At 35.8% G+C, this 18,133-nt stretch overlaps 1 protein-coding gene across 3 annotated transcripts in view; it reads right to left on the bottom strand.

Moving 5' to 3' along the window:
- Positions 1-18,133, bottom strand: part of nahoda — a 334,524-nt gene that overhangs the window by 79,207 nt on the left and 237,184 nt on the right. For all 3 annotated transcript variants that reach the window (XM_069822333.1, XM_069822334.1, XM_069822335.1), the window contains exon 3: positions 15,310-15,380. In XM_069822333.1, coding sequence (XP_069678434.1) covers positions 15,310-15,380 — 71 coding nt within the window. The remainder of the gene's footprint in view (positions 1-15,309; positions 15,381-18,133) is intronic.

The following is an 18,133-nucleotide window of genomic DNA, read 5'->3' as shown; positions in this document are numbered from 1 at the left end:
CCACCGCAAGGATTTCAATTTCCATGCGCCCCCCTCCAACCACGTGAGAGTTTCAAGTACCAACTTCATCCAACGAAGTTCCAAGTATAACATAAAGAACAACGAGAACAGTGTAACTGCAGCTGTCGTTGGTTCATCGGAACAAGCTCCGACGTTCCGACTGTTATCTCGGAGTCGGAACATACCTTGTGCAACGCGGTACTGCGAGCCCGCAACAGCTGGGCAAGTGAGCAACTCGGAGTCGGAACACTGTTATTTCGGAACAGGAGGTTCCGACCTACTGTTCATTTTTGCAACAGTTCCGAGGGAGTCGGAACATACCTTGTGCAACGCGGTACTGCGAGCCCGCAACAGCTGGGCAAGTGAGCAGCTCGGAGTCGGAACACTGTTATTTCGGAACAGGAGGTTCCGACCTACTGTTCATTTTTGCAACAGTTCCGAGGGAGTCGGAACATACCTTATGCAACGCGGTACTGCGAGCCCGCAACAGCTGGGCAAGTGAGCAGCTCGGAGTCGGAACACTGTTATTTCGGAACAGGAGGTTCCGACCTACTGTTCATTTTTGCAACGGTTCCGAGACCGGAACAGTTCCAAAATAACTGTTGTGTTATTTTTTACCCATCTCTAGTAGGTACTTCCTGTGTTATTATTTGAAAGTGATAAACGCTGCAGCGGGTTTCAAAGCTGTATGCTTGTCGTCGCTGCACAGTACAACAAGGGGAAATCGTGTAAAGAAACAAGGAAATAGGCAGTGCAATAAAAAGATACTGATTTGTATTACGTATGAAAACGACAATGAATGGGATCTTCGTGACTTTTCATTGTGTCAACAACATAGTCCTAAGCAATGTGATAATTACAAAGTTAAGAAAACAGGTAATTGAATTTAATTAGAAGTAATAAACAAAATCGCACATTTGAAATTTTGAACGACCACTCACATAAATTGAGGGAAAGAAGACAGAGGACGGACACTGGAAAGTTTTCTTTTCTCAATCGTACTATCAGGGACTGGAATGCTTTACCTGCAGACTTACTAAAGGCTTTACCAACAACCAAAAACGTATTTAAAAATAGGCTTAAGGACTTTACTAATAGACGATAATTATACACAGTTTGTAAAGGATGTAAATGATATTTTGTTATTGAAGTGCTGTGTCAGTGAAGTGTGTTGTGTCAGTGAAACGTGTTCCTGTCAGGGAAGCTTTATAGTTTATAGTGGCAGTGCAAAGTATTTGAACAGTGAAATGTTTTTGAAGTGTTAGTGAAATCAGGATAGAATCAGTGAAATGTGTCGTAGTTCCAGTGCAGTGAGTGAGTTGACAGCGAAATGAGTGTAATGTGGAAAGGTACTTGTGCAGATATGAACATATCATACTCGTGGGTTTTAATTCGAACTTAGATTTAAGATACAAATTAGATTTATTTTAAATGTTATTTTAAGTGATAGTGCTTCATTTAATTTAGGATATTCCCTATTATTATTATTATTATTATTATTATTATTATTATTATTATTATTATAAATTATTGTTAGTATTAATTATTTGTATTAATTATTGGTATTATTATTAAGTCTATTTTTAATTAACAGGTTTATTATTGTCAGTATTGAGTATAATTAGTTACCACTTCCACCGGGTATATACCCATTGCAGTGTGAATAAATACATACATATTAAATTACATAAAATATATAAAGAACGAGGAATACCCATAAGAACAAAGCTCTTGTTCGGGTGTAGTTCCATGTATTATAAAAATCAAACTTATGGACATAAGAAATCAAATTTAGGACCAAATTAAAGAAGTACCTAATTTCTCAAGTATTCTCTTCTGTAGGTGAATTTATGACATTCAACAATGCTGCATCAATAGTTCTGTCTTTTATTAAGTATCGATTTTTATTTTAGTAGGTTATTTTAAGACGCTTTATCAACATCTTAGGTTATTTAGAGTCTGAATGAGATGAAGGTGATAATGCCGGTGAAATGAGTCCGGGGTCCAGCACCGAAAGTTACCCAGCATTTGCTCATATTGGGTTGAGGGAAAACCTCAACTAGGTAACTTGCCCCGACCGGGAATCGAACCCCGATCACCTGGTTTCGCGGCGAGATGAGCTAATCGTTACTCCACAGGTGTGGACTTAAGTATCGATACTAACCCCTTGTGTTGTACTAGTATATTGTAAAATCCTTCTGTAGGCCTACATATTTCAACTAGACTGTGACTATAATTAAGACTTTGTAGTACTACTAAGATTTTTTTGACATGTTCCATGTTCTAGCTGTGAAGCGATATACGAATATAATGGAATGTAAATAAATACATTACAATACAATACAAGAAATACATAAATTAACACAATGACATATATAAAAATAATAAAATCACAAAAACTTTATACAGGGTGGAAGTGAAATAACCTTGCAGCTTGAAATGGACGATAGGGTACACTTAAATAAATAGAAAACCTATATTACATTTTGTGATTAAATGAACGGTTAATTAGAAAATTAAGTTTGAAGTTTCAGCAGTCCGGCAATATCGTCGCTAATTCACTTTACTTGTGATACAGATGTAAAAGGTCAACGAACTCGGTGAGTCTCCGTACGTAAGTTGCATTCTACCGAGACGTTCCCACTCGCTCGTTCGTGCATTGACTTGAATTTAGGGGTTTTTAAAATTAAATTTACACGAAAACGTTATTTTTTTATGGTACTCAAATGAATCACGTTTTTAAAACAGTACTAAATTTTGCGTATGTTCGTGGAATTCCGCTGCATAATACTTTCTTTAGAGCGTGTGTTGGTCAGTAATTTTTACATTTTTAGCTAAATGTATTATTTTCTTGAATTTTTCTTAAGGATCAAACTGTAATGATTTTTATTAAGAAGGCGGACCCTGCATTATGTAATAAGAAATTCTGGCAAGAAAAAAATTGAAGATAAATTATGTTTCTTGAAGGCATTGTGGAAGAAACTTACTAAACGCCCAGAAAATATGAATTCGGATTTAAATAAGAGGCTATCTTATTTTGTCTCCGATTAAAAAAATAAGTGGCAGGAGTCCAGTAGAAAAGAGAAAATAATTCTTCAAATTAACACAAATTGGTTTGAAACTTCTTCAGATTCCCGAACTACATGGCCGCCGAAAGAAACAAAATCGATTGACCACAAACAAATTTTGAAGACATTATTGGAAGATAGAAACGTCTCCAACATTCTCCTGTTAGCTACATTTTAAAATTTCTTTGCAGAACGAAAAATTACATTTGTTCGGATCAAATTTCTGCACATTTAAGGGACAAAACTGAAATTCTTTCAATAGTTTATTATCATAATATATTGCTCTCTTAAACTCACTTAGCATGTAGGGAATTAAATCAATGGTTTTCCCAAAACACGCTATGAAATGTTTCATATAAAACAATTTTTACCTCCAAAAGGAAGCAAAAACCAGCAAAATTGCATTAAACTTTTTTGTTCGAAATATCTCAAAGAACAGCCCCCCCCCCCTGAAATTAGTGACATTACTTACCGTTCACTCTGTATATTTCAGTACTGCGAGAATCAAGATATCAAAAACTACATTTCAATGCAAACGAAATACCAAAGAAGTATCTAGGACTCCCAGGAAGAGACGAATTTTGTTCGAAGCTGGAACAGGTCGAGGTCTAAACCTTGATAGATAATGATAATGATGATATTTTGCTACATGTAAGGCGTATATCTGCATTGAGAGTTTCCGTAAAAGCGTGGGAGAATTTTGTTCGTAAACGCTTCTTCTGCCTTAATTTAATTTTAATGTATGGCTTTGTAGGATTCCCATAATTAAAGACGTTCTTGGAAGAATCGCAAACCTTCACTTGTGACTGGCACAGCAAGTACGAAACATCTATTTCCAAATCGGGGAAGAGAAAGAGTGAGTGAGTGAAACAGAGAGAGATATGAGTAGATAATTTTGGAGAAAGCACTCTTCACGCTTTATTTGCAAACATCACTGGTTACGTTGACACGTGTGATGTGAAGTGAACTTATGACTTCACAGAAATAGTTGCGTGGGCATAATCAGATTATAAAAATTGTTTTACAAAAGACAATTATTGTTGTTTACGGTTCTAAATTTTCTCGATGTACAATTGAGGCGCTGAGTGCAATAATAGTTTAAGTTCAAAACCTATGTTCTGAGGAAAACAATGTCAAAGTTTTAGAACAATGTAGATATTTTAATAGTACATACACTCGAATCATTTCTTTTGTATAATAAGGAAATTAAACGCAAAATAAATATGGGAAATGCTTGTTATTATTCGGTTGAGAAGATTTTATCATCCAGTCTGCTGTCAAAAAATCTGAAAGTTGGAATATATAAAACAGTTATATTACTGGTTGTTTTTTTATGGTTGTGGAACTTGGAATCTCACTTTGAGAAAGGAACAGAAATTAAGGGTGTTTGAGACTAAGAGGAAAATATTTGGGGCTAAGAGGGATGAAGTTACAGGATAATGGAGGAAGTTACACAACGCAGAGCTGCACGCATTGTATTGTTCACCTGACATAATTAGGAATATTAAATCCAGACGTTTGAGATGGGCAGGGCATGTAGCACGTATGGGCGAATCCAGAAATGCATATAGAGTGTTAGTTGGGAGGCCGGAGAGAAAAATACCTTTGGGGAGGCCGAGACGTAAATGGGAAGATAATATTAAAATGGATTTGAGGGAGGTGGGATATGATGATAGAGACTGGATTAATATTGCTCAGGATAGGGACCTATGGCGGGCTTACGTGAGGGCTGGATGATAACAGCTTCGCAACCGAATAATAACAGACATTTCCCATATTTATTCTGTATTTAATTTCCTCCCGAGTATCATTTATATTTGTTAGTTAGTTAGTAGGTTATTTTACGACGCTTTATCAACATCTTAGGTTATTTATCGTCTGAATGAGATGAAAGTGATTATGCTAGTGAAATGAGTCCGAGGTCCAGCACCGAAAGTTACCCAGCATTTTCTGATATATATTTTTTTAGTAGGTTATTTTACGACGCTTTATCAACAGCTTAGGTTATTTAGCGTCTGAATGAGCTGAAGGTGATAATGCCAGTGAAATGAGTCCGAGGTCCAGCACCGAAAGGTGCCCAGCATTTCCTCATATTGGGTTGAGAGAAAACCCCGGAAAAAAACCTCAACCAGGCAACTTGCCCCAACCGGGAATCGAACGCGGGCCACCTGGTTTCGCGGCCAGACGCGCTAGCCGTTACTCCACAGGTGTGGACTTTATATATGTTACTGTTGCTCCCAGGTATTTGAATTTTTCCACCTCTTCAAAAGATAAATATCCAATTTTTATATTTCCATTTCGTACAATATTCTCGCCACGAGATATAATCATATACTTTGTCTTTTCGGGATTTACTTCCAAACCTATCTCTTTACTTGCTTCAAGTAAAATTCCCGTGTTTTCCCTAATCGTTTGTGGATTTTCTCCTAACATATTCACGTCATCCGCATAGACAAGAAGCTGATGTAACCCGTTCAATTCCAAACCCTCTCTATTATCCTGGACTTTCCTAATGGCATACTCTAGTCTAGAGCAAAGTTAAAATGTAAAGGTGATAGTGCATCTCCTTGCTTTGGAAATGCATCTGACAGAAACTGACCTATACGGACTCTGCATATGTATATAAGTCCACACCTGTGGAGTAACGGTCAGCGCGTCTGGCCGCGAAACCAGGTGACTCGGGTTCGAATCCCGGTCGGGGCAAGTTACCTGGTTGAGGTTTTTCCGGGGTTTTCCCTCAACTCAATACGAGCAAATGCTGGGTAACTTTCGGTGCTGGACCCCGGACTCATTTCACCGGCATTATCACCTTCATCTCATTCAGACGCTAAATAACCTAGATGTTGATACAGCGTCGTAAAATAACCCAATAAAATAAAAAAAAATATATATATATATAATGAATTTCACTAAATTTTCGCAGGCCAATGTGAACCTCCCCCCTTAAGTAGCATGCTAGATGTATCATTATGGCATTCCATGAGTTGAGCTAATTTCAGTAACTATTATGAAAATAAATTCATTATTTTATCTTGTAAATGCTTGGTGCAGTGCAACTATGAACTTCGTCTCCCACGAGGTTCTGGGGCCCTGAATCAGCTGTGGGCTACATGGCAGGCACGCCTCATTCAAATGTCACTGGCATTAGAACTTTGACGCTCCTTTCATCTACTTTCATTTTTTTGCATGCTACTTTCCCTACTTGAAAATCTGCATAGCACTCTTATGAGCAACTACACGATTAACACTGGTTTAATCCTACTGAAAGACATAGCCAGCTCTATTTTTCTTGTTTATAATATCATAACGGCTTTTTTTTTTTCGTTGTTGGTAACTCTATAGCATCTATTAGATGCTTTATGGTTGTTCCAACAGATGGAGTTACTTGTCAACAATGTGACGCTGAAACGTGTGTTCAGGTTACTGCCCAGCGACAGTCCTGATGTATTTTTTATATTTGTGATGATTGGTTAATTAATATTAACCGGGCACACTCACAATCACACTCACATTCATACAAATTTCCAGACTCTACACACCCAGGGAATTTCTCTTCTTCAAGAAAAATTCACCGAGAGCCGAGCCCGGGAATCGAACCCGGGACCCCCAACAGACCACGGAGGCAGTCGTAACGGCTCTTAAAATAATTTCATAATCAATAAGAGACAGATTTATTGAATTAAAGTTCCAGATTATTGGAATATTATTCCTTTCAATATATACCAACTGAATAAAAAGAATGGAACAATGCTTGTAACTTTCTGTTTAGTATTTTATGAAGAAACTTTATATGCAAAAGTTACAGAGGGTATAAAATAGTAATTTATGTAACTAGTAATTATGGTACGACTGAATATTTAGCGAGCGCGGTAATTTTCACTAGTGTGTATAATGAAGATTATACACGTGTTACATACGTTTTATGCTATTTTGGTATTAAAATATGTAAAAAGACTATTATAAATTTACAAAATATATTGTTATGATTAGAGATGAGAATTCCATGCAAATGCATGTTTCTATAGGAACATAGGCCATAGCTCAAACTTAGTACTTATCCATTTCATTACTTTCTGGTTCCAAATATGTGTACTTTTTCCGTGCATATTTGCATGTTTCGGCCTTTTTGTGGATAAAAACATGCATAATGCATATTTAAGCAATTTTTAGCTTAAAAATGCATATCGTCGTTGTTCCTGCAATAACTCCTATGTGTAAAATATAAAATCTTTCAGTAGGAAGAAAAAACACATTTATTCATCCTATGGCAGCCGTACATAGGAGACTGTGAATCATTACATTTTCGTAACAAAACAATATAATTACATACAGGAGATTTTATTATTTACTGTATCACTATTTAAGTTATTTAATAGAGCAAAAATCTGAAAATCGATAAATATGTCACATAGGAGTTATTGCAGGAACAACGGCGATATAATATACATTATATTCAGTTTAAATGCATGTTTTAATGATTTTGAGTGGGCACCTCAGTTTCTCGATTTTTATGTTCCTTATTTTAGCTTCAGGAATCAGATTTGAAGAAGGAAGAGAAAAAAAAAACTAAATAACAGAAAAAGGGTCATTCAAGTTTTCACTCATAACTTTTTGCGATGTAGAGAGGTCATTCTGTACCTACAAAAACATACTGACTGACAAGCGCAGGAATCTCATAGAAACAAATAAAATTTAGAAATGTTGTTAGGTTGTTAACTGTGCAAAAACAAAGTCAAGTGAAATAAGATATTTGGAACAAAAATGAAAGTGCATATTTTAATGTATTTTTCTCTTGATAGTTCATGAAATTCTTGTCTCTAATTACGACGTAGTAGAGACATGAAGAATTTTATATGGAATTGGAGTTACACTATAATGATAGTAGTAATAATGATAATAATAATCATAGTTATTATTAATTAATATTAATAATATATTATTATTATTATTATTATTATTATTATTATTATTATTATTATTATTATTATTGTGCATTTTTACACTGAAACTTTTGATCGAAAAACATAGAGAATTTAATATTGAAACCCACCTGGCATTTATTGATATGAAGAAAGCCTTCGACAGAGTAGATAGAAACAAATTATTGCATATTTTAGCACATGATGGTATTCCAGATCTATTAATAACAGCTATTTACAATATTTATAATAATAATCATATACAGGTTAGGATTGAAAACAAATATTCAGAATGGAAACGAATAAATCAAGGAGTGAGACAGGGTTGTAGTTTATCTCCTCTATTATTTAGGCCTATAATATACATGAATCACATTATTAAGGAATGGAGATTGAAACCACATGGAAGTATACCGATAATTCGTTTGTCCCAAATAGATACTTTATTATTTGCTGATGATATTGTGTTTATGGCAACTTCAGAAGATAATTTACAATGTTTGGTTTACAACTTTAATCAAATGGCAGAAAGTTTCAATATGGAAATTTCAACTGACAAATCTAAAGTGATGGCTTTTTTTTTTTTAGGAAAGGAACCAGTCCGTAGCAAAATATGCATCAATAATAAGATCATCGAACAAGTCAAAAATTTTAGTTATCTCGGTTACCAAATTTCATATGAAGAAGAAAAGGATTTGAATGAGAAAATTATTAAATTCAACAGAGCAATGGGGATAATTAATCAGATATTCAAACCAGCCTTAGTACAAAAACACACGCGCACCAGAATTTATAAAACATTGGCCAGACCTATACTCTGTTTTGGTAGTGAAGCTTGGACGATTCGTATTATTGATTCACAAAGATTAACGGCGGCAGAAATGAGATTTATGCGTCGTACAGCGGGATACACGAGAATGGATCACATTAAACATTTTGACATTATGAAAGAACTGCAGATTGAACCGATTACGGAATACCTACAGAAATACAGACAAAACTGGAGATCACATGTCATCAGAATTCCACGCCAAATTTTAAATTACCATCTTGTGGGCAAGAGATCCTTGGGCAGACCGTTCAAGCGTTGGCAAGAGACCGTAACGGGCCACTATGCCCAATACATGCAAGGATGATGATGATGATGATATGATGATGATGATGATGATGATGATGATGATGATTGTGCATGTAGTCTTACAGGTGTACAAACTCTGAAAGAGAGTTTCGATCTGATGTTGAGGATTTCCTTGTAAGCTATGATAGGCAGACTGATCGTCAAGCCTTAAAGGATCGAATTGTGGGGATCATCTAATTTGCAGCGCGGCGGAAGTCTGGACAGCCACCTACGCACTCCTTCGGTCACGATGTGCGGAAGCTCCTCTGGCACGGGCGTCTCCGGTCTCTGCGACGGGTCAGGCTGGTCAACTACCTCGGCGCCCTATGCAATGACATTTCAGTGGCGGCTCCGACCTCGCCGTCTGCTAGGGAAATTCTTGCCTATAGGGCAAACGTGACGAGTCCGTCCCTCTCAACGCCTGGGATACATACCACATGACCGGCGAGTTGCATGTGACCCTCAGGTTCTTGAAATACACGCGATTTCTGTAAAGCGGCCTGCATTTTGTTAAATATAAGAAACATCCATATTCCATAACTTTCTTAGGGTTAATATAAGTTGTCTTAATGGAATAGAATGGGACTGTTACATCTCACTAAACCCATTAGTGCTCAGTGGCAAAATTAGTCGCCGTTTGTCCCTTCATCTCAGGCACAATCCTTCATTTATGCAACACTGCTGCAGTATTTAATTATAGTAGTAATTTAGGCCCAAGAATATATAACAAATTTATATTTAAATATCCTAATCTTGTCAATTCTAATAATTCTAGTATTACATTTTTTTTATAAACAATGAAAAATTGTAAACTTAAATTTATATATCCTTATTGTGTAGTACATATAAGATAAATTGTATTATATACTTCTTAATTTCAATTCAGGAACCCTCCCCTGAGAAAGAGTTCTACTCTTTCAGAAGTGAGCTAAAATTTGATCTGTTTGTAATATATTTTATGCTCGACCATGCCGAAATGTAGTAATTATACACCTGGTAGTAGCCCTTTAATGCACCTCATTAAAGTACACCTATTCATTATAATTCAGTTGTTCAGCCAATGAGAAATCACCTTTGTACTGATTGTACCATTATAAAATCGCAAGTATTGATTATTCTCGGATATGCAATCGAAAGAAAATTAGCGAAAAGTCACGGAGGCTGGAAATCCAATACTGTCGCAGAAGGTTATGTTCTGTTACTATAATAATTAGCGTTAATTGTAAATAATATTCAAATAAATTCAATTAGTCATCTCGTTTTTCAATTCTAAATCAATTTCCAGGTTATATCAAGCCTAATGTTCATGTAATTCTCAATGACATTCGTGTTTCGGAAAAAATCAATACTTTCGCGTCTGCGCGCATCTCACAATTTAGAAGGTCAGTTCCGCTCTTCACTTAGATAACCATAACATGAATACTTATGAATAATTTCAAGTTAGAAATATGGTCGAGCATAAAAAGTCGTATGAAATTTGCCTATAATGGTAATTAAGACGCTCGTATGAAAATTATGAAACTCGCTTACGCTCGTTTCATAAACAAACATACTCGCGTCTTAATTACTACCATTATAGGCTCGTTGCATAATGTACTATTAAGCATTCTGATTATCGTATTGTGTTTCTGTTTTGTGTAGGATTTTAGATAAGGGCGCAAATAGCCATAGTAGCTGACGCGCCCTTTTTTAAACCCCACTAACTAACTTTCAGACAATGAAGTCGAAGGACATCTTCCTCGAAGAATATTGAGAGGGAAATCAAGACGAATGATCATCTGTGTTTGTTAGTATACTTTACTTGTAACTTATTTGGTTGTTTAGATGAGACGAGCAAGAAAGTGTTACGAATCGTTTAATACATTCACAGATCATCATCTTTCTGCCGTAAAATGTTCGAAAATTATCTTTACTAATGCGTGACGTCTAAATAATCCAACCATAACATTTTATTAGTTCGTATCTTTTTATTTCTTCGTGTAGCTTTCAAAACTCTAAGTAACCACGTCGCGTTGATGAGGATCTGTAAACGATGCGATGGCGTGACAATCCCCATAATTAAAATATGAATAGAACTCAAGCATTATAACAGTCATAATAACAAAATGCTTGAGAAATGGGCGGCATTCTTGGGTATAATTAATGAGGACTTATTATCTTATATTACGCAACGTAAGGTTGATATATCTTTTTTCTTTTTTGTCTGACAGACATTACACGAAATAGATACGCCTTTTAAAGCCTGTAACTGAATAAGGCATGAAGACACAAATTCCAACTGTCTATAAACATGACTGCTTTTTATCTCACATTGGTTTGTGCAACGACTAATTTCGATGTACTGAACACAAGAAGAACGCGTATGTGGCTACAGAGGCTAACAAGGTGAAAGTGTTTTGGAATACACAGCCTCTGGGCTATAATAATAGAAAGGCAGTGTTAATCCATTTCTGACCTCCGAACTGCTGAGAAATATTTATTAAAAAAAACGATGTTGAGGAAGAATTGTCCATACATTTTTGGCCTGCATTCTTCGTTGTTAGTTGCGCAAATTTGTACCCCAACTACTTGGTAAATATTAGGTCTGACGAATCTCTTGGAACGTCCTGTGATCCTTGACCTTACAACTCATTTTCGGATCTGTTGAATAAGAAGTAGACAAGCCATAGCACAGCTGACAACTGGCAAGAATTAAAGTGCTTTCTGTCGTCAATGAAATGACGAATCAAGTGGGGAAACTAATAAATGGTTTTCATCTTAAAATATGAACTAAGAATACCGAATAATAGCTATTTGTGGTAAAAATCATATTAATTCATAGTTTTCTGTCGCAAACACAGCATTCTCCAATCTTCAATCTTTTCCTTCTTCCTCTTCGTCTCCACATACGACCTATATATTTTAATATTGTCTATCATCTGATATTATCTTCTTCTACCCCGAATTTTTCCCTGTTCCTTCCAGTGCATCCATCAATAGACAGTTTCTTCTTAGCCAATGACCATCTCTTTCTCTTCCTGATCAGTTTCAGCATCACTCTTTCTTCAGCTACTCTTCCTTCGGAATATGTATTGTATGTCTTTCTCGTGTTAAATTTTACCGTACCTGGTTAACATGTTTCAGCCTGATATTGGCCTTCTTCAGAACTGGTTGTTGCTGGTCTTGGCGCTTTTTGTTTTGTTTCCTGTGGGGGTGTGTTTGTATAGTGTAATGTGGAGTCAAAGAGTGTGTGTGTTCTGAAATTGAGTTGTTTGTCGTTAACATTTTGTCGCATCTAACCACTATCAAATTTGGAATTCCACATAGACATCAACCCGATAACTACAATTGTTTTATAGTTTTAAAGCTTATCATGTAATAATTTTAACATCAATATTTTAACACCTGAATATGGCTTATATAGCCAGTTTTATATAGTAATGTAATACCGCCATATACTGTATTTAGTCTAATGTTTTACATAGAATCATGTTATTTAATATTATTTGGGTCTATTTGTATTGCATTATATGTGTACCTTTATCATGCATATGGGCATAAATGGTTCTAATGATGGCAAAATAGAGCCGAAAACGTTCAATTCAAAATATATGTAACAAAGTATTGAAAAACCAATAAATTTGTTAAAAGGATAAGCATAGACGGTATATGAAATAAAACCTTGATTGTTATTATTAATAATTCAGCTTATCGGTCTCATCGTGCCTTTTAAATTACTAGTGTGTTTAGTTTAGTTTAGTTTAGTTTAGTTTAGTTTAGTTTAGAACATACATACAAAACAACATTAAACACCTACACTACACAAAAAAATCAACATAACACAAATGCCTACACAGAAACTAAACACACTAGAACAATACGAAATATACAGACACACAAAGACACATCCAAATGAAATTCTCAGCAGACAACTCAATTTCAGAACACACACTTTTTGACTCCACATTACACTACACAAACACACCCCCACAGGAAACAAAACAAAAAGCGCCAAGACCAGCAACAACCAATTCTGAAGATGGCCAATATCAGGCCGAAACATGTTAACCAGGTACGGTAAACTTTAACACGAGAAAGACATATAATACATATTCCGAAGTGAGATAGTGTTAAAAGTAGTGTAATCAAGATGTATACTCTTTCTTGCACAGCTTCATTTCTTATTCTGTCCGTCCATTTCACACGCTCCATTCTTCTCCGTATCCACACTTCAGATGCTTCTAGTCGTTTCTCTTCACATCGTCGCAATATCCATGTTTCTGTCCCATACAATGCCACACACCACACAAAGCACTGCACCAGTCTCCTCCTTAGTTATTTTTCAGAGGTTCGCAAAAGATATTTTCCTATTAAAAGCTTCCTTTGCCATTGCTATCCTCCTTTGACTTCCTGGCAGCAACTCATATTACTGCGTATAGTACACCCCAAGTATTTGAAGCTTTCCACTTCTTCCAGTGACTCATTTTGAATTTACACCTTTACCTTCTTTAGTTTTCTACCGATAACCATGGTCTTCGTCCTATTTGCATTTATCTTCATCCCATACTGCTCACAGCTGTCATTTAACACCAGTATCATATCCCTTAGTATCATCTCCTCTTCGCTAACAATGTCATGTCATCAGCAAATCTTACTCACTTTAGTCTTATTCCTACTACTATCACCTCTCCTATGTCCTGCGAACAGTTCTTCATTAAATCCTCCAAATAGATGTTGAACAGAGTAGGTGATAAAGAGCATCCTCTCCCTATTCCACTTCTCTCGACACTTCTCCTATCCTGACTTTCACTCATTTCATATAAATATTATTTAATAGCCTCCATTCTTTCCAATGCACAACAATTTTCTTCAGGATTCTCACAACTTTATTCTAGTGAACTCTGTCAAAAGCCTTTAAAATAATATGAAATGTAAAACAGTAATTAATAATGAAATAATCGAACAGTTGTCGAACTTCAATTATTCAAGGATTTAATGTCTTCTATTGTTACAACGAAGAGGTCAATCTTGAATAAATTTAGGTATTTCTTAAATATTAAATAATCATGGTACTATGAATTTAGGCAATTGAAACGAAGGTTCTAAAACTATATAGGCCTACTTTTATGGACTTTATGCTCGACCATGCCGAGATGTAGTAATTATACACCTGGTAGCAGTACTTTAATGCACGTCATTAAAGTACACCTATTCATTAAAGTTCAGGTTTTCGATTATTCTCGGATATGCAATCGAAAGACAACTAGGGAAATGTCACGGAGGCTGGAAATCCAATACTGTCGCAGAAGGTTATGTTCTGTTACTATAATAATTAGCGTTAACTGTAAATAATATTCAAATAAATTCAATTTGTCATCTCGTTTTTCAATTCTAAATCAATTTCCAGGTTATATCAAGACTAATGTTCTCTAGGTTATATCAAGGTCAATGATATTCGTGCCTCGGAAAAAATCAATACTTTCGCGTCTGCGCACATCTCACAATTCAGGTCAGTTCCGTTCGTCACTTAACATAACCATTACATGAAAACTTATGAATAGTTTCAAGTTAGAAATATGGTCGAGGATAAAAAGTCGTATGAAACTTGCATATAATGGTAATTAAGACGCTCGTATGAAAATTATGAAACTCGCTTGCGCTCGTTTCATAAACAAACATACTTGCGTCTTAATTACTACTGTTATAGGCTCGTTGCATAATGTACTATTAAGTCACACGTAACAAACAGCCCATGACAACAGTAACCATGAAAAAAGAAAAAGATATCCTGGATGGTCCTATCTAACTTTTTTTTTATATTACCTTATTAACTTGTATTTTAACATAAATGACATTTATGGAAATTTGCTGCGTCATTAGCGGAATGATTAGAACTTGGTTTTCCACGTCGAAACCCTAGGTTTAAATTCTTGCAAGTTAAAGAGGAACCTTGCTGAAAAAAGACAGTTTCCGCGAAGCACTTTTTATCCTGAAGGCATTCCACAATTTCTTCATTGACCATCATCCTGGTGTAGTCTAAATCCACCAATCACAGTGCATCATGGGCAACATGCACCATAGTAAAATGATTTGCAGCATTGATGTGTTATAGAAGAATAATGATCATTTGATATTACCTCCATTCAAAGTGATAAACATTTATGGAATGCTACAAATTTCCAACCAATAATTTTGTAAGGTGCAAGATACAAAGGGAATAACTCACCCTGTGTGGATAGGCGAGATGCCATGTCACATTGAAACTCGATCCAGCCAGCAGCGTTGTTCTAATGGAACCTGAAACAATAAACATAATATGATCACTGTCTTATAAAATAAATTACACCTTCGTTTATAATTTTTAATTTACAGTATGTATTTAATTTTTTTTTAACTGAATGTAATTTTTGTATAATGTATTTAGTATTGTTTAATGTCAATTAATTAATGTATTTATATGTAACTATGACTCATGCCTACTACTACTTCTTTAAAATTGTTTATGCTCGACCATGCCGAAATGCAGTAATTATACACCTGGTAGCAGCCCTTTAATGGACCTCATTAAAGTACACCTATTCATTAAAGTTCAGGTGTTCCACCAATCAGAAAATACCATTGTAGCAATATGAAAGCGCAAGTATCGATTATTCTAGGATATGCAATCGAAAGACAACTAGCGCGACATTTTTTTCTCGGAAAAAATCAATACTTTCGCGTCTGCGCACATCTCACAATTTACGAGGTATTGCATAAGGTCAATTCCGCTCCTCAGATAGATAAGAATAACATGAATACTTATGAATATTTTCAAGTTATAAATATGGTCGAGCATAAAAAGTCGTATGAAACTTGACTATAATGGTAATTAAGACGCTCGTATAAAAATTATGAAACGAGCTTACGCTCGTTTCATAAACATACTCGCGTCTTAATTACTACCATTATAGGCTCGTTGCATAATGTACTAATATTATATCTACATAATGTATTTGACATGTAACAAACTACAACCCTGGTATACCAAAGGGTAAAATAAAGTTTCAATATTTGGATAATAATAATAATAATAATAATAATAATAATAATAATAATAATACTAATAATAATACTAATAATAATAATAATAATATAAATTATATTACATTAAATATAAAAGGGATGGCAGTAGAATATCTACGACGTTTTTATTGTGAAGGAATGTTAAGTTCCAAGGCCTGGTGATAATTTGTCTTCCTGCCAAGACACATTTTTTTGATTCGCTATCGTAGCAAAATCCCACAGTCTTCACAATATACAGGGTGATTCAGTGATTCAGGAGGAATAGTAGGGGTGATAGTATGGACTATTCTGAGTAAAAAAGTTCATATAAACATGTGTCCCATTTTCAATTAGTGTATGGATACAGCTGTTTGATGTTACGCATAATAAGCCTCACAAATGATATGGAGGAACGACAAATGATTACGTACTAATGACTACGTACAAAATAATAATACGTGTCGCTTTTCTGAGATCGTCTGAGATCAAAATTGTTCATAACGGGTGTAGAGAAACAGCTGTTTGTAGTCCTCATGGCTACAAGGATGGGCATGTCCTTCCAACATGACGGAGCACCTGTATATTTTAGACAAGTGGCGTATCATATAAATCTCACATTTCCGAACGATGGATCGGCCGCGGTGGTCACGTACTGTTGTTGTAACTCAGTCTCAGGACGAGTTTCTAAAATATAAGTTTCTATCGCCTCAACCCTGTTTCCTCTAACCCTAGAACGAGGGGAAAACATTTCAAATTTTAAAAGTTTTCCTTATTCTTCATCATAACCTCACATTACACCCTCTTCAGCTTCGGTCATCTTGTCCGTCACTCCTGTTTTCCCTCTCTTAACCTCGACGACGCCATCTGTCACAATACATCTCGCTACATGTATTGGTGTATTATTGAATATTAGTTTAATCAAAAGTGAATGCTTGTGTGTGTTATATAATAATTTTGTGCAAAATGACTCATACTCAGAGAACATTGAGGTTGTAATTTGTAGAATTAAAAGAGAAACCGTTTTCAAGTTGGACACATGAAACAGAATGTGCTTACATCACATTTACATATTAAAATAGCGGATGGAGGAAGACAAAATAGAAATGTTCAATTTTCGTGGTATAAGAAATATTCTTGGCTAACAGGGTGCTCTGAGACAAATAAGTTATATTGTTATACTGTAGGTTATCTGTATTCTGTTTGGGAATGAAAATGAATGGTCATCATCTTCTTGTGGTGTGCGTCACAAAAAGATTTGATAGAAAAGTCGAGAAACATCTTCTGTATAAAAAGATACAAGGTAAGCACATTTTTTCAGACTACCCAGTATTTACATCTTACTTCGCCACTGCAGCATATGACAGGAAAAAGGCGAGAATCAGATGAATATAAGACAGAAACAACTAGCTGGTCTTCAGTTGTAAGTCATGCTTTAGCCCTCCAAGGACTGTAACGCCAAAGAGAGAAAGAGAGATAAAGGGACAGGTTGTTAAATCGATGCGACTATTGCCAGCGCACTTCAAACTGGCGGATCAAGGTCAAGCAATGGACTGCATTTGTCACGCGTGCTTACCCCATTCCTGGACCATTCTCCTCAACTGAAGTCAGCTGGGACAGCCGGGATTATCAGTCTTTCAGTTCATAGTTTTCAGTTCAGTGACTCGTGCGTGGTTTGTACGTGACCTTGATCCGCCAGTTCGAAATGCGCTGAGTATAAAATGAAATGGAAAGCTGTTGTCTTCTCTGTCTATGCATCTACTGCATAAGTGTCGAGCAGTGTCATGTGGCGGACATTGGCTCTGTTAATTCATCACGTTAGGCTTACTGAATTCCCATGGTAACGAGACACAGACAGTGTCTTCGCATGTTGCCGGAGATGTCGCGGACCACACAATAAACAATGCTTCATATGATTCACAGTTGCTAAAAACACGACCGCCACGACTTTCCCACGTGCCTGAATAGCCTTTCTTGTTGTGCCCAAATAATGCACAATGAAAGTTTAAGTC

This window comes from Periplaneta americana, chromosome 3 (assembly GCF_040183065.1).
Source record: "Periplaneta americana isolate PAMFEO1 chromosome 3, P.americana_PAMFEO1_priV1, whole genome shotgun sequence".
Lineage (NCBI taxonomy): Eukaryota > Metazoa > Arthropoda > Insecta > Blattodea > Blattidae > Periplaneta > Periplaneta americana.
The sequence above is the reverse complement of the archived record's forward strand: the minus strand, read 5'-3'. Positions and strand labels throughout refer to the sequence as shown.